The sequence below is a fragment of the Xiphias gladius genome, chromosome 20, assembly GCF_016859285.1.
Source record: "Xiphias gladius isolate SHS-SW01 ecotype Sanya breed wild chromosome 20, ASM1685928v1, whole genome shotgun sequence".
Classification (NCBI taxonomy): Eukaryota; Metazoa; Chordata; class Actinopteri; order Istiophoriformes; family Xiphiidae; genus Xiphias; species Xiphias gladius.
In genome coordinates this window covers 16,698,276-16,721,869 of record NC_053419.1, presented here as the reverse complement: position 1 = coordinate 16,721,869, position 23,594 = coordinate 16,698,276, and the positions used below count along the sequence as shown (strand labels likewise).

The 23,594-nt window shown below is 41.6% G+C and overlaps 2 protein-coding genes across 4 annotated transcripts in view; one reads left to right on the top strand and one right to left on the bottom strand.

Annotated features, from left to right (window-relative positions):
• Positions 1 to 1,477, bottom strand: part of nedd4l (NEDD4 like E3 ubiquitin protein ligase) — a 46,774-nt gene extending 45,297 nt beyond the window's left edge. For 2 of the 3 annotated variants that reach the window (XM_040156909.1, XM_040156910.1), the window contains exon 1: positions 1,165 to 1,477. In XM_040156909.1, coding sequence (XP_040012843.1) covers positions 1,165 to 1,209 — 45 coding nt within the window. In that variant the 5' untranslated portion in view covers positions 1,210 to 1,477. The remainder of the gene's footprint in view (positions 1 to 1,164) is intronic. The other variant, XM_040156911.1, reaches the window with a different exon arrangement.
• A 4,121-nt stretch (positions 1,478 to 5,598) lies between these two features.
• On the top strand, positions 5,599 to 22,310 carry prlra (prolactin receptor a). Its single transcript, XM_040157457.1, has 9 exons — positions 5,599 to 5,776; positions 12,283 to 12,376; positions 12,684 to 12,816; positions 16,256 to 16,425; positions 17,962 to 18,128; positions 18,471 to 18,612; positions 19,777 to 19,873; positions 20,703 to 20,772; positions 20,929 to 22,310. The coding sequence occupies exons 2-9, from the start codon at positions 12,301 to 12,303 to the stop codon at positions 22,027 to 22,029; spliced, it is 1,956 nt and encodes a 651-aa protein (XP_040013391.1). The 5' UTR covers positions 5,599 to 5,776; positions 12,283 to 12,300; the 3' UTR covers positions 22,030 to 22,310.
• The last annotated feature ends 1,284 nt before the right edge of the window (positions 22,311 to 23,594 follow it).

Here is a 23,594-nt window from a genome sequence, read left to right as displayed (position 1 = left end):
GTTTGTACTTCTTGCCTGAAAAAGGACTAAAACAATTAATCGAATATCAAAATATAAATAGATGCTGATTCATTTTTTATGATCGACTCATTGATTGATAGATTAATTGTTGCAGCTTTAGTTAGATTGCTGAATAAAGTTCATCATTACCTGTTCTGGACTTGGTAATGAAATATGTTTAATGTCAGAGATACATATTTAAAAGGTTCTTTCGCATACCTATCCAGATATTGGCGAGTTCAATGATCAGTGTATCTGCCAAGACTTGGAGTATGTCAAACAAACTGGCATAAAAAAATTGCCAAATTGTAGTCTCCCTTGCCTCCTGGTGAAATAGCGAGTTCAGCCTACTGATGTAAGATGAGACAAACTCAGCAACCATGGGAACGCCCCTATTTACCTCCTTGAATTAGCACATGAAAATGATTTTAGTCATCCATGTAGATCATCCACAAAATCTGCAGCCTCACTATTTCTGACTGCATTGGTAATGTCTGTTGTGACAGCTGCTCGGTTAGCAAAATATTTTGTTTGTCACTCAGTGATGCTCTCTAGTTTGACTCGTGACTATCGCGCTGCCATGTAAAACAACATTTACTTCACAGAATTACTGCATACTACATTATTGATGCAAGTCTGGATGTCAAGGGGAACACAAAGTTCACCACACAAGCAAATATCGACCTCGTGTGACAGGCCAAGATGTACATGCCTCAGCTTCAGTCTTCAAACTCGTTTAGTGGTCAGCTTCCCATCAAATAGCTTCGATTACTGACAAGACGCGGTGTTTAAGTTTGACAGGGTGGTTAGCTTGTAATGCCATCTAGCCCTCCCCACCCAGGGAATTAACCATTTCCTTCAAAACAGCACTCTGAAGAACTGGCCGAGTACAAGTCGTTCACACATTCATTCAAACATAGGCTGTAGCTGTTAAGCATGCTAGAACGAGTGATGCAGTCGTTTCTGAAACTAAGGCGAGTAAACTACTGGACCAGGATTTTGGCAGCTGTCTGAACATTACTACGGAATGCAACTGTGGGTGAGGGCTTGCTAGCCTCGGCTAACGTTTGCGTTGGCTATCTCCGGCTGAACCCCCTGTGTGAGAGACACCTACTCACGAAACTACAGTCTGCACAGCAAAGCTTTGTTGAGATTAAAACTTACCTCATCTTCTGAAAGTCCATATATTGGCTCGTAAATCGCAGCCATATATCCTGCGGTCCAAGCTATACACAAAAAACAAGCCGCTTAGCAGAGCTAGCTAGCTAGCCTTGAACAATAAAGTCCCACTTTCCTCTCTCTGCCGTTCGATGGTGACCAAGTCCACGGTGAGACCAAGTCCTTGATGGTGGATTCTGAGCTGGATAAAGTAAAACCTCGCCAGCGTGGTCCGTCCAGGACACAACTGGGAAATTTAAAATTAAAAAAAAAAAAAAAAGCTGTATCCAAAATGTTTCGACTGAGACAGATAGCTTTTATCAACTCCGAGCTTATCCCCCCCAGAAACGTTGTGATACTCGACTTCCTCCTAACAGCTCGGCCAATCGTGTGCCGATTGGACGTGATTGATGTCAATATTAACCAGTCGAGTGCGTCTAGAATTCCCCGAAGCTCCTCATCATCCAATAAAATATGCAGAGGGCGTGGAGTTGAAATGCGCGCGCGCGCGCGCGTGTGTGTGTACGCACGCCTTCTTTTTTTTCAGGATGTGTGAGGCTGTGTCTCGGAAAGCAACTAAGTTCAACATTGTCAGGAGTTTTCCAGCCATCTATTTAATATATAATATCTCCATTCCCAACTAACTAGTCTCGTGGAGGTGGAAACTCGCACTGGTATTTACCATTCAGCCCGTTCTTGCCAGGGGCGGGGCTTTGCGACAGACAGCCAGTCACAGGCTGCAGGCTCAGAAAGAACCAGATGAGATCAACATCAAAATACTGATCCGCATCGTGAATTTAGGTCGATGCAGCGGCAAAAGTTAGAGGATTAACCGAGGGAAATTAAATTAACTCCTGCTTTCGTTAGCTCAGCATTCGCAGCTAATGCTGTACCTTAAAAACAAGCAACGAGCGAGAAAATTATTATATAAACAATGACCACAGTGGACTAAAATAGGCCTATATTGTGTGAGGCTATAGCTGTGTGAAAATACACAAACATATAGATTAATAACAGGAACATCCCCTATTATAAGATCAGACAATACGAATGAATAAATATGGGTGATACAAAAATATTATTGCAACACAATAAATGTGTATTATTATTGTTGGTGTTTTTAGCTAAAATCCCAACACGTTTTTGTTAATTATTTGAATATTTGGCACCGCTTTCTGATAAGGCAGCATTTACAATGGTTGGTAAACTGTAGTGGCTTTATTAACGGTTAATTTAAATTTAAAAAAAAATAAATGAAAAAAAGTACCAAGGCTGTATAGATATTTTTTTAGCTATTAGTAAGAAAAAAAGTTTGGGTTGCCAGGTGGTGGAAGATTCTCCTGAATCCTCAGTTAAATGTATATTCTCTATCAATGAAGTCAGACACAATTTTTTCAATACACAGTATATCCAGCAGCCTTGTGGGTCTGCTTTGGGTTGGTTGGGTGGACTGCTCGCTTTTGTCAAACCAGTTCCCCAAATCGCCGCCAGATGTCACAGCAGTCACGATCGCCTCACCGTTTGTCCCCGTTTGGCCCTGCAGCGATGCCCCGTGTCCAATCATTACAGGGAGAGACAGCGAGAGCGAGTTTCACACGGACACAACCCGACGTTACACGCCGTTCGGGGTTTTTTAATGGCGGAAGAGGTGGACCTCGGCCCTTCACCTCTGACCGCGGGTCGTGCCTCGGTCCTGTTGTTCTGCAGCGGCGCCGGCATCACCGAGAAAGCACGGGCGTGCATGCCGACATACCCAAACCTCAAGCCCATCCGGCGCTCGCTGCACATGGGCGCCCCCAACGTGAAAACGTGCATCGTCAACAACTGAGAAAAAATATTATTTATTTTTTTTTCTTAAAAGGCAAGAAATCTCGAGAGCATAATTATTGAGGGCAAACGTCAATCGGGTCCTTGTTCAAAAGTTCACTGGCATTCACCATGGCCATGTCGCATAATGGGACTTTTTAAATCAATGTGAAGAGCAGATGGCCATATTATATAACATTATTGCTTCTAAGTAGAGCTGAAAAGGGGAGGGCCAGAGATTTCCCAAGCCACCCTTGATACAAGGCCATCGTTCACTCCGCCCAAATGCTTTTTTTAACACGGAATGTTTCTATGCCTATTCACAAATAGCCACATTTGTTACAGACATTCATGGCAATATGCACCGAGGCCTGTAAATGAACCAGCTACAAAAATCAAGATAAATATGTTGCCTTTTTCTTTTATGAAAATATACTAGAGTTTTTTTTATAGTATTCACCCATCATAGACTTCATGCACATAAGAACTGCATAGTACCACCCTTGAAATGTTGCAGGCAGGCAGGGTATCTCACATGAATGTCTGGGTAAATGAAATGAAAGAAAACGTTCTGTAGAATTAGGCAAACATTGGCAGAGGAAGTAATTTTACCAAGACAAGAGGGAAGGAACAGCAATTCAACCACAAGGATAAAAAATTAAATAAATAAATATAAATATATCCAGTGTACAACACATTTCAGGGACGATGACATGAAATGGTACCTTTGAGGTAAGGATTATTATTAAAAATGGTGGCCACCACGGCAGAAGGAGGAATAGCGTGGGGAAACCAGGGAAGTGATGACGAATAAAGTCTCGGATTTGTGGTTCCCGCGAAGAAGTGGGTCTTCAGTAAGTTGAATACACGAATGAACTGATCAAAAGATGCAAATGCTCTAGCAAGGTAGAGGTGCTTTACAGAGACAATCCCAGGTTGCAAAAGCGCTATCAGTAACAGAGGGAGGGAAGAGAGGACTGGAGTGTACAAGGGATGGAAGAGCTATTGACTGGAATCCAAAGTGGCGTTAGAGTTGAGTCCAGAACTTGAGACAGCTTTTAATACAGTAATATACTGATCATCTGTGGAAACTCTACTTGAATTTTTGCTGTCCATGTTGTTTCCATTTCCATCCTCTCAGGCCATATCTTTGACATGAATGCATATGTGTGTTTGCGCCTTTCTCTGTAGGATCTGTGTAGGTGTGGCTTCCCAGAAAGTGAACACAATGAGCGAAAAGGAAGTTCGGTTCTGGGCAACAAAGATCGGATACGGAGACAGATCCCTGAAGATCCCTAAAGGAATCTGTTTTCTCTCTCCTTCTGTGTCCTCCCAGCTGTCTGGGTTACCTTGGAAACGATGTGCGCTTCGAAAAATCATTGACCTTTGAGAGTTTCTGAGAGTTGAAATTTGTGGTCTTTTGCTGGTATGCAGTGTGTATCAGCTTGTGTGTTTCATACACCTACAGTTGGTTTTCATACAGAATCTCAGGGGGAAAAAAAGGGTTCACCTCATGCTTTATCACAGGTGCTATCCACACATGGAGACATCCTTTTCCCATTTTGATTTAGTCATTTTCGGGGCAAAGACTGGTTCTGTGACTATTTTCTATCTTTTTCTATCTTTCCTGCCGTTTAGACAGAGACACGCACAGAGATACATACAGTTTTGCAAGTGGGAACATCATGTTCAGGGTAACATCCTGTTGTAAAAGTTGTCAGATACAGTATGGCTGTTCAGTACAGTATACAGTACGGCTGGGTAGAAGTATATCAATCCTTTACAAATTCAAACAGTTAAAGTAGAGATAAACTCACATTTGTGCATCAATAAGAGAGAGTGAGTCAGGAGCAGACCATGCAGGGAGGGCAGAGGGGGCAGAGAGGGGATGTCAGATACTGGGAGACCTTACTATGTTTGCAGCTCCCAGTGAAAGGATAAACACTGTTTACGCAGGCCACGGTGTTCTGATTGTCACAACGTGTTTTACAATATTTGTTCATACGCAGAGTGAGGACAAGTCGCTAGGGTAGCAGCAAACAAAGCACCATGTCTCGTGCTTGTGCCTGAGGAGAGGTGACTTTTATTGTTTTGCAGAGAAAACCAGGATCCCAAAGTGTGTGTGTGTGTGTGTGTGTGTGTATACATATACCTGTATATATATATAATACCCAAAATATACAGCAGGGGCATAGTACATTGGTGTACCACAGGGCAACATCTTTCAGTGTATTTTAGAAGTGGTAGGTTACCAGGGAATTCCACATCTAGGCTATGTTTTTAAATGTTGAAAGCAGCCTTCGGATACTGTCCAACCCTGTCTGCATCTCTGACACACAGAGAGATGGAATATTATGTAATTTAAAGCCAATTGAGCAGACACGATACAAATCAATCTGCATGACAAGATTTTGCATCAGACAACTTTTACGCTCGCAATGCTCCAATTTGTTTTCCGCTGTTACGCCTTTGAGGAACTTCTTTTGGATGTTATTGTCGCCAAGCAGGTCCGTCTCTCCTCGAAACCGAGGTCTCTGGCGACCTAAACCCTGGGCGGGGTTTGCTCAGAGGCTGGGCTCCCCCGCCCCGCCCTCCTCGGGCTCATAGGTGCTCGGAGAGTGGATGTAGCGGTATCCTCGCTGACGGGACGGCTAAGCTGCCCGTGTCGGCCGGTAATGCATAGTGCCCTTGTGTCCCGTCATCCTGGTAAACCAGTTATACAAGTCGGTAAGTCCGCTCTTCTGGGAGCCCGCGGAGGAGTAGCCACAGCCAAGGCCCGGAGGGAGAGACCAAGAACTCCCGTCAGCTGCTGGTGAGTCCCAGATTCACTTCTGAGCACACACTGTATCATCAGGACCGGTCCGGATGAACCGAGGGGCAGGGATCACGCTAGAGTTGAATGCACTCAGTGGTGGGCTGCGCGCTCAGTCCGGCTGCGGATGATGGACGCAGGGTCATGTTTTTATGCGACGATGCCGTCGCGTCATTATTGTTATTGCCATCATAATATTTGCCTGTTGCTTGCTTGCGCGCATGTGTGTGTGTGTGTGTGTGTGTGGTAAAGGGAAACTTGCTTGTTCTCAATATGGGCAAAAAAAAGAGAAAGAAATGCAAAAGCATGGTAAGTCTTTGGATGGAGAGAGTGATGGAAGGTTTTTTTTAAGGTTATGTGAGTCAGTCAGTCAAGTGATTTTGCCCAGAGGCAAATTAAATCTGTGTCATCCACAAAGTGACTATTTCATTTGTCCAACTGACAACACTTTACAATTTATTTAGAGGGAAATACCAACGTACCACAACAACAACTTAACTCTGATTCAGTTTACACATGTGTGTAATGTCTTCCATGATCACTGGAAGGGCAGAAGCGTCGTGAAATGACTCCCATAGTTCTGTATAATGGTTCCCTGGTTGACAGTTGAGTGATTGCTTATTTCCTTCAGCTTAGGAGGATGATGATGCTGGGGTGTCAGCGGTTTAATGTGATCTGCTCCTCCTCTGCATGCCTATTGGCCTTTGGTCTGACTAGGCAGAGGTGAAAGGGGCCATTGGCCCTTATAGCACCAAGCTAATCAACTCAGTACTGGATTAAATTGTCAGGTGCCTGCAGCTTACGGACTCTTTCCACTGTTAGTCATGTATTGGGGCTTTATATAGTCAGCGTTGGGCATTGCATGCTAACTACAGCTGTAATTCCTTAGTCATACGGCCTGAATCAAGCATAGAATCTATCTAGGAGTGTTTAAAAATGTCATTTTAAAGCAATTTATCACTTGTGACTTTATTTTTGGAATGCTTGTTTCGAAATAATAATGGATTATTCACATTTAAAGGGTACCATTCTGAAAAGGGCATTACAGTGTGATCAGTTCTCCACATCAGGAAGGTAGGGCCGGCTTTGACCTTTTGTTACACCTGCTGAAAACACAAATAACAAAGCTTCGTTTGATATAAGAGAAAAAAAAAAGGTGTACTGTGATTTGAGTATTCTCTGTAAAGGTTTACATGTAAAACCCAGCCCATATTATATCACAGGTATCATATCATATCTGCGTTAGCATTGGCTGGACGCAAACCTGCAAGCTTTACTGACATTATATTAACATTTATAATATATATGGTTTGTGCTTTGGTGGTAGCTATTGCTACCACCAAAATAAGTGGTGACTCGTGATAATGAATTCTGTTCTCAACATCATGACTACAGCTGTACTAAAGAAGAATGAATTCTTCCCTCTCACTTTTTCACGTGTACATACACAGACCAGCTATTTCACCCAGTGTTTCCATTTGATAAGGACAAACAAGATAGAGGTGAGGCGGGATGTCAGAAGGCCCGCCGTCAGAAAAGCGCATGCCTGCAGCTGCAATTAATTCCTGGCAGAGCCACCTACGTAAAATCTATCGCATACACCCCAGCCGTGTCAGGCGAAATCAGATGTTCAATGATTTCACCTTTAAAAACACGCAGTCACTGCTTCACCCGGCTAATGTTTCACTTTAACAGCTGGAGGCCACTCTCAAAATCCCATCGCTTCCTTTCTGCATTGAAGGAATCTTGCTTCTCTCTCCTAAACACAGGAACCATGTAAGAAGTAGTGACCTACCATAAATACAAGTATCCTAGTTGTTTCCCTTATCTGACTAACCTATTTTATAAGTTCAATAAGGCCGAAGATGAGTGGGATCACTATTTTGCTGCAGGTAGTGAAGGGTGTGATGCCTGCTATCCTATCCTACAGCCTTTTTGTTTTTTTCCACTGCGTGAGTGCTTCAAAAACACAGGAGGGCACAGGAATAGGTTTGCCAAGAAAACAGAGGAAGTACATTTTCACAGGCAACACTTTTGCAAGCAACAATGAGGTGCTAGAACAGTGCTGAAACGGGAACCACACGGTTTGTGGTTCAAAAGAATGTTGATTTTATGACTTTTTATGTTTTACTGTAAGTAGCTGATGGTGGGAGCTCTAAATTGTTTAATGCTGTCATCTGAAAGCTGTGATAACAGCTTTTCTCTTGTCATAAATGTATTCTTATCATCTCAGCACACTGTCTATTCATGGATACATGAATATGGCTGTCAGTGTGTGTGCAGGCGTGTGTGTGTGTGTGTGTGTGTGTGTGTGTGTGTGTGTGTGTGTGTGTGTGTGTGTGTGTGTGTGTGTGTGTGTCTGTTTGTATGCAGATTTTGTGTCACATTGTTGTACTTTCAGTTTTGTTTCTGTGTATTTCCAACCCTGACTGTGCTACTAATGATACCTTGAGCCTTGCCAATAAGGAGAACGTTTATTTTATGGAACAAAAGATGGAGAATTAAGTATGTCTGAAAACTACACCTGAACATATCAATAGCTATTAAACTAGCACTTATGTTTATGTCATTCTACTGCCCTTTTTAGTGTACAAATATTAATGTTCCCATATTGGGGTAGTATTTACTAATGATGACGTAAAACAAAAAAAAAAGTAAAAGTCTAAATCCACACCAGAAGCCACTAGAAGCTGTACTGGTCATTACTCCCTACTACGTAAATGTACAGAAACAAACAGAAAAAACAACATAAAGTGCAACAGGTACAATATTGTGTCACTTGTAGTGTGACTAAATGTTGATGGTGACAATAGATCAAGGACCATGGGGGTCATTGAAATCAAGTGTTTATCTCCTTGGGAGCAGTCTCTTTGGCATGAAATTTACTCAGCAACTTCACGTTATGGGTCTATGGGTCTCTTTTCTGTCACCCACTGACCTTGACTATGCCTATAAGAAAAACAAAAGTTCCTGGAAAGGCATTGGTGCTGGTGATCAAACCAGTATTTCAAGGCACTGGGAAATGTTTAGTCTCTTCCAGTCTGAGCAGGAGTACAGGTCAAGGTTTTTTTTATGTGAGCAGTTTAAGTGATTCCTGGTATTTTACACATTCCTTCACCCAAAATATACAGCAGTTCATGGCCAAGTTTACAAACGGTAAAGTAGAATGTCTATATTTTCTGATTAGAGGTCAGATTAGTAGCTGTCACTTCAAGAACAGAAGAATAGACCACATTCCTGTCATGCCATGTCAACTGGCTAAACTGATTTGCGAATATGTGACCTCTGTTGCAAAGCCATAGTTGATGAAAGTCAAAAGTCACTGTCACTGTTTCCTTGTCCATATACTGAAGCTTTCGAATATGATAGTGGCTACACCAGCGCGCCTTTGTCCTTAGGAATGGGAGTTCTTATTTTTCTACCTTTAAGTAAAGATATTTGGAAGATTTGGTATAGAAACAGTCACATTAGCTTCTTTTATTTGCGCTGCATGTAAATAGTGCAGTAAATCATTGAGGATACGTTGTGCACTTTGTGCGCTTGTTCTCTTCAACCTCGCTGAAGAGAGAGCCAGGTTCTTAGAAAAAGGACTGCTGTAGCTCCGCTGCTGTGGCGCTCAGCTGTATCGGTCAGTGCTCTTCAGATTGCTGTGACCATGCATGTGGAAGAAACGTTCCTTATTAATCACCTTTGCAAAGGTAGGCTGCCGTACAATCATGCCTGAGGGGAACATCATGCTTCACTGCTCACATTTTACCGCAACATGTCATTTGACACGTCCTCTCCTCACCTTGAGAAATCGAGAGGCACTTGACAAACAGAAATCATAAATGATTCATATTCACTTGACTGAATTTAGGTCTAAGCCCCACGATGACCCGACCAACTCATTTCTTATTTTCTTCATACATCGCACTCTTTACATTGCGCTTGGAAATAGTGCCACAACTAATGTACTGTGTTCATCAAATATTCATCTCACTGGTTTTTATTCACCTCAAAACACAACAGCCGCACTTTATTTTTTTCAGAGCCTGAGAAGTATGACATTAAATGTAGTTATTTATGTATAGATCATACAGGTTTTCTCGAGTGCATACCTGTCATTTTAACTGTGTAGTACATAAGGCCAGCAAGCAAGCAGCTGAAGTACATTTGAATTCTATTATAAACACAAGTGCGAAGGGATATAAAGCATATTTAACAAATAAGACAGGGGCCAAGTGCTCCCGAGGTAAAACTGTCGACGTTTTTTTGTTTGTTTTTTTTTAAATAGAATATCCACCCCTGCTGAGAATCCATATAGCATAGTTCAAATTTAACTTTCAGACCATTATGATCTTTGAGGGACGAGCTTCACACTATTGGCCAGCACTTTTCCAGCTTAGCAGCTTATTCAGTTTGGGCTACTGGTTACGTAAGAAGGCTATATGCAGCAGGAGGCTAATCCAGTGCCTTGACCTTAATGCCAATTATCAGATCATGGTGACGTTATTGAAATTAAGGTACAATAATGAAGAGTTGATAGCATTCACTTTCTGAAAGTCTTTGAGTTATTAAGGAAGTGTAACGGACTTAAAACAAGCTGCCTTCACAGGTACTGCAAAAGTAGAAAAGGTTTCGTATTTTAATCATGTGGCACAACATGACTATAACATAAGTTCAATTTAAGTTAGCATACCAGTAGACATGATATGACAACACATGCCTGGGCATGTGAGACAAAGATGTAGAATGTAGAATTTACCTAGAGGCTTATTTTGTCTCGTGACATGCATAGTGTCATGTCAACAAGACACTTGGCCAAAATTCAAAAGCGGTCAGTAAGTGAGCAGTCTCTGTAAGATGAAACTTGTCTTTATTGTGATATTTCACACAAGGTGTTGTGTTGACATTCTCTGAATTGCCCCCATTCGCTCCTCGATTTCATATTGGTGCACCTGTGTTTCCACCCAAGCTCACTGTTGATGCTTTTAATGAAGTGTGCACGAAAAAAGCAGGCACACTAAGGACCCTCTTCTGCAGCGCTATGTCACGCTGGTGCAACAGAGGGAACATACAGGTACAGGCGGGGCATGCACAATAGAAAAGCTCCAAATCAGAATAGCAACGTTTTAGATTTTAATTTTAATGGGTTTCCCCTTCAAGCTACCAGTTTTTCTGAGGGTATAACGAGTTCTCACTAACTTAAATAAAAAATACAGCCAGAGAATAGTCTCTGAAATGATATTTTTCTTTGTGCATGCATTTTATTTTCCATAGCCTGATACCTGAAGCATCAGGTGTTTTTTTGTTTTTTGTTTTGTTTTTTTGCAACACATCATTGTTCTGTTTTGTCAAATGCAAATACGAAGTAAGAAGAAATTGGGGAGCACCTCTACAAAAATCCTGTCAGATGCCTGCCTTGTTTTTTATTTGATTGCCATTTTTGTTTTTGGCATAATGTCTTTTGAGAGCAGGTTTTGTAGAGTTATTTGCATATAATAAGATTAAGTTAGTCTCAATTATATTTCAGTCAAAAATGTTCTTTAGAATTCTGAGAATGTGAATATCCGTCTGTTCATACTTTGAACACACAGCTTTTTCCCGTCCGTGATGGACTAGAGAGGGTCAAGAGGTCTCTCTCTGTTCAGAAGAAAGGGAGAGAGCTTGTGAAGGGAACTGCTTTCTGCCAGCTTTCAGTTTTCACCCAACCTCTGTATCATCTCCCCTCCTATTATTCCATCCCTGTCTTCCCCCTGGGTTCAGAGATGAGGGGTCATGCCGAGTAATAACTCAAACATCTGCATATGACTGGGGAAAGGCAGATTTCCAAGTCGTGCGAACAGCAGTCTGGCTGGCCAGCAGCGGGGCAAACCAGCCGCTTGCCATGTGTGTCTGTGTTGTTGAGGCAAAAGCCTGGACTCAGGTTATGCAATCAGTTATGCTGCACGGGCCAGCTGGTAGACGTAGTCAGAAACGGAGATGGATGTTTTTTTAATCCTTAGTGAAACGGCATACATTCTCTGTAGAAGATTTTTTTCCCCCTCTCAGTTCATCACATTCAGTGTTCTGAATTCAGATTTTGTGTCATTTTAATACTTTGTGTCATATAATACCTATATCTGTTTAGGACATGGATGTTCTGTAAGTTGAATGACCAGATTCATTAAGCAATGTTCTCAGACCATTTGCTTTTTACGTCTATTCTGTATCACTGCTGAAATGTTTACTAAGCATTAAGTACTCTTTAGCAGTGCCTCTTTACTCTTCTGTCTCTCTTCTACTTGTAACTGTTTATAATTATGTTTTCAGGGGCTTTAAATTAATTTTGTTATTGCAAGTAAGAAAACATGCAAACATGCGGTGACTCAATACAAGACACGCACTTCTGCTGTTGTGGTGCACATCATCAAACATTGTGGATCATGTGATTTGTCAAGAGCACAGATCAGACAGTTCCCCGATCCTCACCTTTCTTTCTTTCTTTCTTTCTTTCTTTCTTGTTTTTGTTCTCCATCCAACAGCCAAGGCTTTGTGGTGCCATGATGAAGAAGGTCGTGGAAGTCGTCCTGCTGTTGTTGCTGCTGCTATTCTTCACGTCGTGTGCAAAGGGAACGCGTAAGTATATGGAAGTCCCCAAGCTTGAAACACATTCTCACTATTTTCACTATCTTTAATTTTCTGGCAGCGAGTTAAGACATCTGAGAGGTGTCTGGTCATTGCTACGCTGTTGACACAGCAAACGGGAGCCAGAGCAGCCCAAATAATAGACAGTGTTATTTATTTGTGGATATTCTTGTTGTATATTACACATCATGCACAATTCACATTCAAATTTTGTTATACTTTGTAATACATAGCGTGTAGTGTGTAATCTCGTGTTTACTTTAATTTCCCCCTTTTACACATTCCTGTCTGTCTATAGGCTACAGCGCACCGGGGAAGCCCGCCCTGACCAGATGTCGTTCTCCTGAAAAAGAGACCTTCACCTGCTGGTGGGAGCCAGGCTCTGATGGGGGACTTGCCACGACCCATGCCCTTTACTATCGCAAAGAAAAGTGAGTTGCTCCCAGTTTCATGCAGAAACACATTCACTTCGATCCTGTTTCATTCTGGATGTTGTACTGCATTACTGATGAGTGCACGCAGTGGGAACGGGAAAAGTGACATGGAGCAGTCACTTGTATGTTCATAATCATGAGAGAGGTCTAGGGTGGAGGCTGGTTCGATCTCGTCCCGACTGAGGGGAACCTGTTTGAGTCAGCAGGGATGGGGACATCACAGCAATATGCATGTGAGAGGAAGAAGAATAGAGCATAGAACCAGTATAGAAGACACTATGGGTTGTCTTCACATTCACAATGTCAGCACATTTGTTCGTGAGCAGCCTACCAGGTGGTGTGATGCACTGAGGGCAGCAGATAGGTGTAAGAGGATAAAGATTGCAGAGAGTTATGTGGATCTGGTTGTGCCCGTGGCTTTTAAAAGTGTGCAAGGCTGATAAGGAACTGACGTAGATGCAAACAAGGGGAGGAGGTATTCGAGCATTCAGGTTCACCTACAAAACTTAATTCACTCATTGAGCAAGGTTGCATAAGGAGGCGGATTGAAACCGAGGTGCACATTCAGAAGAATGAAGGTGAGGTGGCAGAGCAGATACAGGCTCTTCACATGCTGAGTGTGTGGAGAGGTGGATAAGGTTAGTGCTTTTGAAGTATGAAACACCAAAACACAAAATGTTAAAGGCATAGTGTGACATTTTGGGAAATGTGTGTATTCACTTTCTTGCTAAGAGGTAGATGAGAGGATTGATACCACTCTCATATCTGTCTGTTATATATGAAGCTACAGCCAGGACCTGCATTTTGTGTAATTCAGCATAGAGGCCTCAAGGGTGACGACACGTCCGAGAAGTCTCTGCTCCCAGCCAAGAAAAAAATCCAGCACATAATCCATAAAAAAAACTTGGCATTTTAACACTAGCAAGTTTTAGAGGTGCCAGTAGGTGGGTTGGTCTAACTCTCTCCTGGCTGTGATTAGAGAGTGGTGTCAATCTTCTCATCTGACTCTCAGCAAGAAAGTGAATAAGCCTACCAACTAATTCTTCTAACCAAAAAACAAGGATGAAGTGAACTCAAACTGGTCGCAAAACAATGAAAACAAGTGCAAATAGTTAAAATATAGCCTATGTCTTGTAGCTCTGCAGTTGACACTAATGCACTTCGACTCCAGTGTGATCAATATTCCATTACCGCTTAGACCATGCCCTAGCAGTGTAATGATTCGTATGAAATTGCCAGTATAGAGCTTTTAATATCCAGCATCTGTGGAAAAGGTGCAGAGGTCATTGAATCACACTGGAGCTTTGTGTTTGAACGACTCTGTGCCCTCACTACGTACTGGTTATTCAAATATATTGGAACTTTACATAAATGATGACTTGGACGAGTGATATTATGTGAACTATTTTTTATTCAGGTTTTGTAAGTTATGCCTGTTCTTCTCCAGAATGGTAGGAAATGGAGCCAATAATGACAGAGACATAGATGGAGAGCCCACTGCTCAAAAAACAATCATAGAGATGTCAGGATACTTTATTTGAAGTGATCGGTCACCATTAGTGTATGATACACTTTCTATTGTAGTGAGAAAATATAATAACTGACTCTCAGTTATGCTCATTGCTTGCATATTTCCACAGTCTTTTCTTCTGAGCTGGCTCAGTTCTATTGAGTCTTTCTGTGATGAGTGCCGCTTCACTTCAGCTGCCAAATGAAAACCTGAGACCAAAAAATAAAAGGGAGTAAATTAAAGTAATCTGTTCCTTTAATGTCCGATTTTACAGTACGTTGAAGATCCTCCTTGGCAGACGAGGTGTGGAAAAACATCCTTGAGAAAAGCTAAATGAAGAACACTTCTCAATGCAGGACATTGTTGCCAAAATAATAACAACTACTAGCACATTTAGCACGCGTAAGCTAAGGGAAACAGCCTGCCCAAATCATTTAAGTTTGACACACTTCAGCTGTTTATCAGAAGTTATCTTTAAGAAATCCCAAGTTTAACCAGAAGTACTGTTTAATTTTCTAAATCAGCATCTGCTCAGCATATTTCTTTGCCGTTCTTTGTCTCACAGTTATAATCCGCTTACTAAAATGTTTAGGGCATACCATTATTATACAAGAGATCATTAATGCACCAAAGCCTATAGTATAATACCAGTGCCTCTCGTTTAACCCCATTAGTGCTCATGAAAACCCCACAGTCAGAAGCAGCCACTGTCCGTTTAGCAGCAGGTTTGTCTCATGTCCAGTGAGAGTCAAATGATGCCATTGTCTTCCATAACAATTTGTAATAGCTCATAGAGACACACTGCTGCTTTAACCAACTTCATCCTTTTTTTGACATAATACAGGACACAATACATTGTGTTTATTCCCAGTTTTCCTTTATAATTCTGCAGACAGTGTTATGGCCTATTTGTCCAAGTTCATCTCCTGCTCTGTGTTGCTTTCCATTCTGCATTCTGTTTCATAACAGTGTGCAGCCATACTAAATTCACTTTAGTTAAGATGCAAGTGCTGTTCAACACGATACATTACATGAGTCAAAGCAGCAGTATGTCTGGGAGCAGTTTTTTTTTCCCCACTTTCTCTCAAATAAAGCCATTGTGAATTTTTCGTGTCATTGCATACCCTCGCCATCAGCCTGGGGAGGTTGTACACTACCATACACCATCCTCCAAATCCAATACAAGTGTGGTCACCAGCTGCTTTCTTTCACTTCACAGCAGGGAGCTTAACCACTGGGTGAGCGTAATGCATGCAGAGGCACCCAGTATCTTTTCGAGATCTATCCCCTGTTGAGCAGGTCCTCTTACCAATCAGCACCAGTCACTGCTACAGCAACAACGACACGTTCCCCTGCTTTCTAAACAGAAACACTCCTAGTTGTGTTCATTAAAGTGCCCAGGTCCACTGGGAGTTGAACCCAAGTGCCTGCAGCGTTTGCCAAGTGTTCATACAACAACAACACGTCAGCAGAGTTATTTTCTGAGTGTTCTTGAAAACAAAACATCCTAGAGTCAAGGCAAACCTGCAGTAGGAAAGAGAGTAGTGTTGGAGCTTCTTCTTAAGCATAGTAGTTGCCCACTCGTCTCTTTTGTTGTAGTAAATGGCTCAGAACTTTTTCTCCCCAGTCCGGTCTCTAATTCAGAGAAACATTTATCTTGCAGTCACCCTCTCTTCCTGGATGTCTCTTCTCGCCCTCCCTACACACAAACACACATACACACACACACACACACACACACACACACACACACACACACACACACACACACACACACACACACACACACACACACACACACACACACATACAATTTCAGGAACTGTGGCATTTAGAATACATGCTGTTCTTCAGAAATGCAACAATGCAGTTTAGTACAAACGTACACACAGATAATTACATGCCATTCCCCTGCCTTTCCTGCAGCTCTGAGACAGTGTACGAGTGTCCCGACTACCACACCGCCGGGAGGAACTCCTGCTTCTTTAACAAGAACGACACGTCCATCTGGGTCAACTACAACATCACTGTGGTGGCTACCAACGCACTAGGCAGCACGTTCTCCGACCCCGTGGACATAGATGTGGTCTACATTGGTGAGGGAATGTTTTCTCCTTTTTTTTGTATTTGTTGTCATGGTTTAGCATGATGTTTGAGACAGACTTTCCCCATGAGGATTAAAAAAAGTGTATTTTAACACCCACTCACACAGCTGCTCGATGCCACACTTGAGTTACACTCAGGCTAAAATCCCTGAGTGCATTAACCCTCCCTCCAGCTGTACCTGTCCACTGAAGGTCAGTTTAAAAAGGTGAAATTGAAAAATTACTTTGTCAGCCCTCTTAATAAAGGTTGGTTATGATCAAGCAGAATGTAAAATAACCTGAGTGATTTATAGGATAAGTATAACAAGGGTTGCCTGTCTATCCCAAGCCTTTTACAGCTTATTCCTCTGTGCCATAGACCTCAGTTATTGTCCAAAAACTATTAATAACATGTGAAAGTGCCACAGTGTTGCGCTGGCTGACATGTTCCTTCAGTACGATCAACATGGACACTGTAGTTTATTTTGAGTCAAACCCATATATACCATCCTGCTGACAGAAATACGCACTAGAGCACCAAATACGTATTAATCCACGGCTGAAAATAGTCCCCAAAAACTGCACTATTTTCTCCTCTTTGGGTGACATTTTTAAAAATCTACAGTTCCCAGCGGTTTTTGGAAATTACTCAGGCTTTTTTTTAAAATGTGTTTGCGGCCAATTTTTAAATTAGGTACAAATAGGACTTGGGGATGAGAGCCACAGACACAGACACAGTGTATTGAGAGACAGACTAACACAATGCCGGTTTTGGTCTGTTCACTGACTGTGCTGACAAGAAAAATGTAGAATAATTCCATTGTTTTCCTTTTATTTACCAAATAAAGACATCCAATTAAATATAATTACTGGTGAGAACTACTTTCTTACTACTACTATTGCTATTAAGCAACAATATGTAAATATTGTATGAGGTTTGGAATTAGCCCTCCGCTGTCATGTTGGTAGAAACAAAAGTGTGTTGTTTGGTTCATGAAATATCCAGAAAGGATGTAAAGTCATAGAACCAAAAGGCTTAAAGTATCCACCTTGTCCTTGAAGCTGCTTATCTGAAAGTGCTCCTTAGCAGGTCCTGATGTGCAAATCCGTCGTCTGACTGATAGGGGCAAAAGACTTGACAAAAGGTTGTACTGACCTGATTTGTTTATCAGTCCTAAGCAATATCTATTTTTTTGTCCTCACAACTGTCAACTACGTGTCTTCAAGATGATAACTTAAAGCCCCGACATTAACATTTATCCCAACCATGTCATCACACATGCGTCAACAAATGTTTGGAAAGTAATTCCTGAAATGATAGTGTTCAGTTGCTGGAGGTGTGCAGTGGCTTACTATTACAAAAAGGACGAGACATGGACACACTCCCATCTACCGGGAACACTGGGAAAAGGTGGTTTAGCCTGATAATGCTATTGTGTTTCTGTGTTAAACATTATTATCCACTGAAAGTCTCTTTCCCCTCCTCCATCTCACTCACACACACTAAACACATCCTCTCTCGTTCACATTTTCTCTCTCCCTCTCCAGTCAAGCCTAATCCTCCAGAGAAGGTGACAGTGACTGTAATGGAGGACAAGGGCTGGCCCTTCCTCCGGGTGTCATGGGAACCGCCTCATAAGGCTGACACCCGCTCCGGTTGGATCACTCTCATCTACGAGCTCCGCGTCAAGTTGGAGGGAGGAGATGACTGGGAGGTACGTAGCTCGTTACTCACCCAAGGGAGCGACCCAGGGGTTAAAATGCTCGTCTTTCAAATGTGAAACTTGAGTTGAAGCCACATGTTAGTGAACTGGCAGAAGCGTCAAGGACACTGAATAAGCCCTGGGTACCCCCTGGTACTGCAGTTGAATGTAACCTCTGACCTCTTGGTGGATATTGACAGGATGGTAAATTTTCACCAGGGGATGTTTCTGATTAATTTCCTCATAAAATCAAATGAAGTCTTTATAGACCATACTACACAAGATTTACAATCTATATATTCATTGTTTGAAGGACTGACTGGACTCTGTCAATTGTGTGTGTTGTATTTCCAGATGCACCTTGCAGGCCAACAGAAGATGTTTAACATTTTCAGTCTGCGGTCAGACGGTACATACCATGTCCAGGTGCGCTGTAAGCCGGATCATGGCTTTTGGAGTGAATGGAGTTCCACCTCCCACATCAAAGTTCCTGACTGTAAGACATCAACCAACAATTATCTACAGTACAATACAATACAATACTACACTGTATCATATATTTTATAAAATGTATGATGCATTTATTGAAGGAGTAGCTCAACATTTTGGGAAATGTGCTTTTTGTATTTCTTGCCAAGAGTTGGATGAGAATATCGATACCACTCTCATATCTCATATCTCATTTGTTTAATCTATGCAAATCACAAAATGTAAAAATGGCACATTTTGGTATTAAAGTGTTTGTGGTTGTGTGCCAGATTGTTTCTTGGGTGGGAGGGGCATTTCCTGGAGTGTACCCCTAAAACCACAACGGGTCATTTTCACACTGGTTTCTGTGTGGGTTAAACAACTCATTTGTTCATCTGCTTGTGCTCCACTGGAAAATTAAAGCAAACATGCGCTTCCTACTGGCCATACAGTTTTGGGCCATTCTCCAGGCTGTGATGTAGCTGAGTCCCAATCCCCTGACATCCTCCTCCAGGAGATGGTGGTGATGTGGTCAGAACAGCTGCAACCCTCTAGCCCTAGTCATTGCTGAAACTGGTGGCTGTGCAGTGAGCTGCCACAGTCGGGCATTGGACACCCTATGGTACCACCCCAGGTCTTGTATCCTCCACAGACAGCTGGCGTCGAAGGCATCCAGATGTCCTTCCAGGTTCCGAGGAGAGCTCCCAAGTCTTGTCAGCATACAGGAGGACAGATGGGACCAGGTGGCTGTACAGCCTCAGTTTGATAGAGCAACTCAGCTGTCTATCCCTTTATACATGGTCGAGACTTGCTAAAGTGGTAGTGGCATGACTGACCCTGGTTAAACAAACAAGATGTAAAATATTAATAAGTCATCTTTAGATGTGCTGGTAGATGTATTTTTACCTAAATACACAACCAGGCTTGCTGTTCCCCTCTTTCCTAACTCCAGCCCCATACTAAAAACAAAGACATGAGATTGGTATCAATTTTCTCATCTAGCATATTTCCCAAAATGTGTCCTATCCCTTTAACTAACAGTAAAAGGGACAAAAGCAGGATGTTTATGTAATTATACATTAAACTCCTTTAATATCCTATAACAGTAATCACTATAGGAAGAAATAGATAATGAGTAAGTACAAGGTTGTATGTTGTGTTGTAGCACTTATGTTCTTATGTTGTCTTACAGATTTCCATCGAGAGAAATCGGTTTGGATCCTCATTACGGTCTTTTCTGCCTTCATCTTCCTCATCCTCACATGGTTGCTACACATGAACAGCCACAGGTAAAAGAGGGATCATGAATTTCTTATGCCATTTGTTGGTCAAATGTTGTTTACTGTAATTTTAATATAAGTGTCATATTATATGCTACAGAGGCCCAGAACAGCTTTATTTTTAGGCTCTGTATTTTTAAGATCACATTTCAGCATTGATTATCTTAAGATATAAAACAATTTTCTTTGTGATCACAGTTTACCTATCCCATGACTTCAAGATAAAAATCTGCGCATTTGTGTTGGTCAAATTCATTTTTTAAGCACATTATTCAGAGATAACAATTTAACGACTTTGCTATATAGGGATATCTGTCATTTCTTTGTTGTGATCACAGAAAGACCTCATTCACATTTTTGAATCTTCATTAGTTTATGAGGAAAACAGTCTGATTACAACTTCGTGGGCAAGTTCACAGGGAAAATTTAGAATTTACTGTGTAGAGATAGTGTGATATTTTAGTATTTCCATAAAAAATAGTCTGTTATTTCAAGATTTTAAAACTGGCCATCTCGAAATGTTATTGGATTTTGTTACAGTTATTGATTTTGCCATTTATTTGTTAATAATGCCAAATAAATAGATTTTGCTTTGATTTTGATTTTGTTTTTGCAAGATAAAGAAAAAGTTACACTGAAACAGTTTAATATCTTGAGATCATGGGATACCTAAGTTGTGATCATTAATAAAAGGGCTTATGTAACTGCTGCCACAATGGGCTTTTATAGTATACACGAAGTGAAGAAAGGATTTTAATTATCATTTCATATTTATGGATTTTCATCTGCTGCTCACAAGCCCTGACTTTGAGACCCCTTTTTTTTTTCATGCGAGAAGTCTGAAGCATTGTATTCTGCCACCAGTCCCTGGTCCTAAAATCAGAGGATTTGATAAGCAGCTTCTCAAGGTAAAGCAGCAACATACTGAACAATGTTTTGATGCATACAATAATTATGTATATAAAAAAAAAAAATCATATTTAAATAAGAAAAATGACTTCATGCTGATCAAATGTTGTATCCCTACTTTTCTGTAACTGAGCAATTTTCCTCTTTGTGTGTAGAATGGAAAGTCTGAGGAGGTCTTCAGCGCGCTGGTGGTGTCTGACTTCCCCCCAACCACATTATCCACTTATGAGGACTTGCTGGTGGAATACTTAGAGGTATATGTCCCCGAAGAGCAGGAGCTCATGCTGGAGGAAAGCAAGGATCTAGATGAAAGTCGCCTCAAATCTGAGGGCTCCACATCTGACAACGACTCCGGCCGGGGCAGCTGCGATAGCCACACTCTGCTGATGGATAAGTGTGGAGAGGCAAAAGAAGAAGGGAGGCAAACAGACCAGGAGTCAAGTCCAACGGATACGAAGGCGCAGAGGCACCAGAAAGACTGGGAGGAGGACACGTTTACCTATGCTCATGAAGACATGGTTAGCCCTGAAATGTCCAGCGGAAGGGTGAAGACCTGGCCTTCTGTGTTTTCTCCACTGCCTCAGTACAGCTCAAGCCCACTGGACCAAAGAGGCTCAAGTGAGAAAGCCAAACAGCACTGCCTCTCCGACAGCCTGTTCCCCCCAGGCTCCGCTTCCTTATACCTTTCCCAGCCTGGCCACAGCACCAAGGAGGCTCTCGGACCGAGCTACTGGGAATTCGGCTTGGGCAACAAGCAACCTCATTTGCTCCATCCCCGGATGCAGGCCCATCGGCAACTCCAGGCCCACAGCGATGTCAACATCACCAGCACCGGCCACAAACAAGCACCTGTTGGTCTGCAGTCGCCCGCTCTGCGGCCCACTGAATACGTTGAGGTCCAGAGGGTCAACGAGGAGGATATGGTGCTTCTCCAGCCTGTTGTGTCTGGCCGTGGCTGTGGCAACAGCAGACCCCAGATGCACCACAGGGAGGACTACAGCAAGGTGAAAGGGGTGGACAGCGGCAACATGCTGCTGCTCCAGAGAGAGGTGATGGAAGAAGAGGTGGGCAGGTGCACTTGTGAGAACCAGGAGACTAATGGAGTGACAGAGAGCTGCTACACATCATCCATCACTACCACTAACCAGAAGCCTACAGCCTTCATTCACACTGCCACGCCGGTCCAGGACGAAATGGCCCTGACAGCGAGTGGTTATGTTGACACTGCCACCGTGTTCACACCACCCACTTACTAGGTGCTTCATAAGCCCAACTGGCAGGTCTGGGACATTGCAAGACCTGTTTTAAGCTGGGACTGAGACAAAAAACACTAACACTGGATGACTCCTGCAAAAATGGTTGCAAAGTCACTCTGTTGAGAATCCATCCAAAAGAATTTGATTGAATGATGTGAATAATAAGTGTCATTCAAATTTATAAAGAATATGATTGATTGTATAAATTATTTGGTACTACATGCTGTCATTACGACATATACATAAATTATGTGTTTGTGTGTGTGTGTGTGTGTGTGTGTGTGTGTGTGTGTGTGTGTGTGTGTGTGTGTGTGTGTGTGTGTGTGTGTGTGTGTGTGTGTGTGTGTGTGCATTTGTGTGTGTTTAATATATATAATATTTTACTCAGTCACAGACACACCTTTTCATGTCATGAACTTTTTTGATATATTTCATGAGATTACCTGATGTATTCTGGTGTAATGTGAGTGTCTGTTAAAATGATTTGTGTAAAATGAAAATTGCAGGAAGCTCAAACATCAAATGTTTTTATTATGTTTCAGTTTTTGTATATGCAAATTTTCTCCTCTCCATGTAGAACACCTCATCTTAAAGCTGCTTGCTGGATCCTATACAGATATATATATATATGTTTTGAGATTTTGTGTCAAGAAGAAGAAAACTGAGAGAGTGGGAATGTAGTGCTCTATTTTTCATTCAGAGACCATTTTGTGTATATATATTTATTAAAGCTTTGATCGGGTAAGTGGTAAATTTGAAAAAAAAGATTATTTCTACAAAGTTTTAGTTTTTTGGATTTGGGAAATAGTGTCATGATACTTTTTTGGCCATTCACAACACTAACCTTAAATGACTCAGTCTCTGTTGTTTAACAGTGATAAATTGCTGTGTTTGACCTTTTTTTTTTCCTTTTGCATGTATATGTATCTATGTATAGCTTTATAAACAGTCAACCACCCATACACAAAATGCAGTTTGAAACAGCACTTAAATCGTTTTGGACAGCTTGCCATAAAAATCATGCTTGTAATAAATTTACAATATACGGTAATGGGATGTTGATTTTTTTGTTTTTGTTTGGTTTCTATATAATTCCAAGAGGTATATTGATATGCACATGCTTCTTATTGTTAGCGTTTTGTAATCAATAATGAGGCAAAAAAAACATGCTGTGATTGATCTTTACCCTCTGATTCTCCAGACAGCCACTGTTACTTGCTGTTTTTAAAAAGAAAATGGCAAAACAAAGGTCAAACTACAGGTAAAAATCATAAATGACCACAGAAAATAAGTTGGTTTTAATCATGTCTTATGAGGTGAATCTTAATGAACGCATGGTTTGAAAGGTATTAAGTCAGCTGTGTATTATCGTTTCTGTTTCTGTTTCGGCAAGAGCTAAGAATGAATTAGAAATGATGCTTTAACTATTGGTCTGTCTGTTACAAGTTGTTCTCCTTTGTTAATGTTTTTAAAAGGAGGCATTGTTATACTAATACAATGGTGGATGAAGTATCGAGATCTTTTACTTAAGTAAAAGTAGCAATACAAAACTATATAAATACTCC

Excerpts from the sequence above, each read along its gene's own strand:
- prlra (XM_040157457.1), top strand. The coding sequence starts at position 12,301 with ATGATGAAGAAGGTCGTGGAAGTCGTCCTGCTGTTGTTGCTGCTGCTA. Across the intron at positions 18,613-19,776 it reads CCACATCAAAGTTCCTGACT|ATTTCCATCGAGAGAAATCG; the intron begins GTAAGACATCAA and ends GTTGTCTTACAG. Across the intron at positions 20,773-20,928 it reads TTGATAAGCAGCTTCTCAAG|AATGGAAAGTCTGAGGAGGT; the intron begins GTAAAGCAGCAA and ends CTTTGTGTGTAG.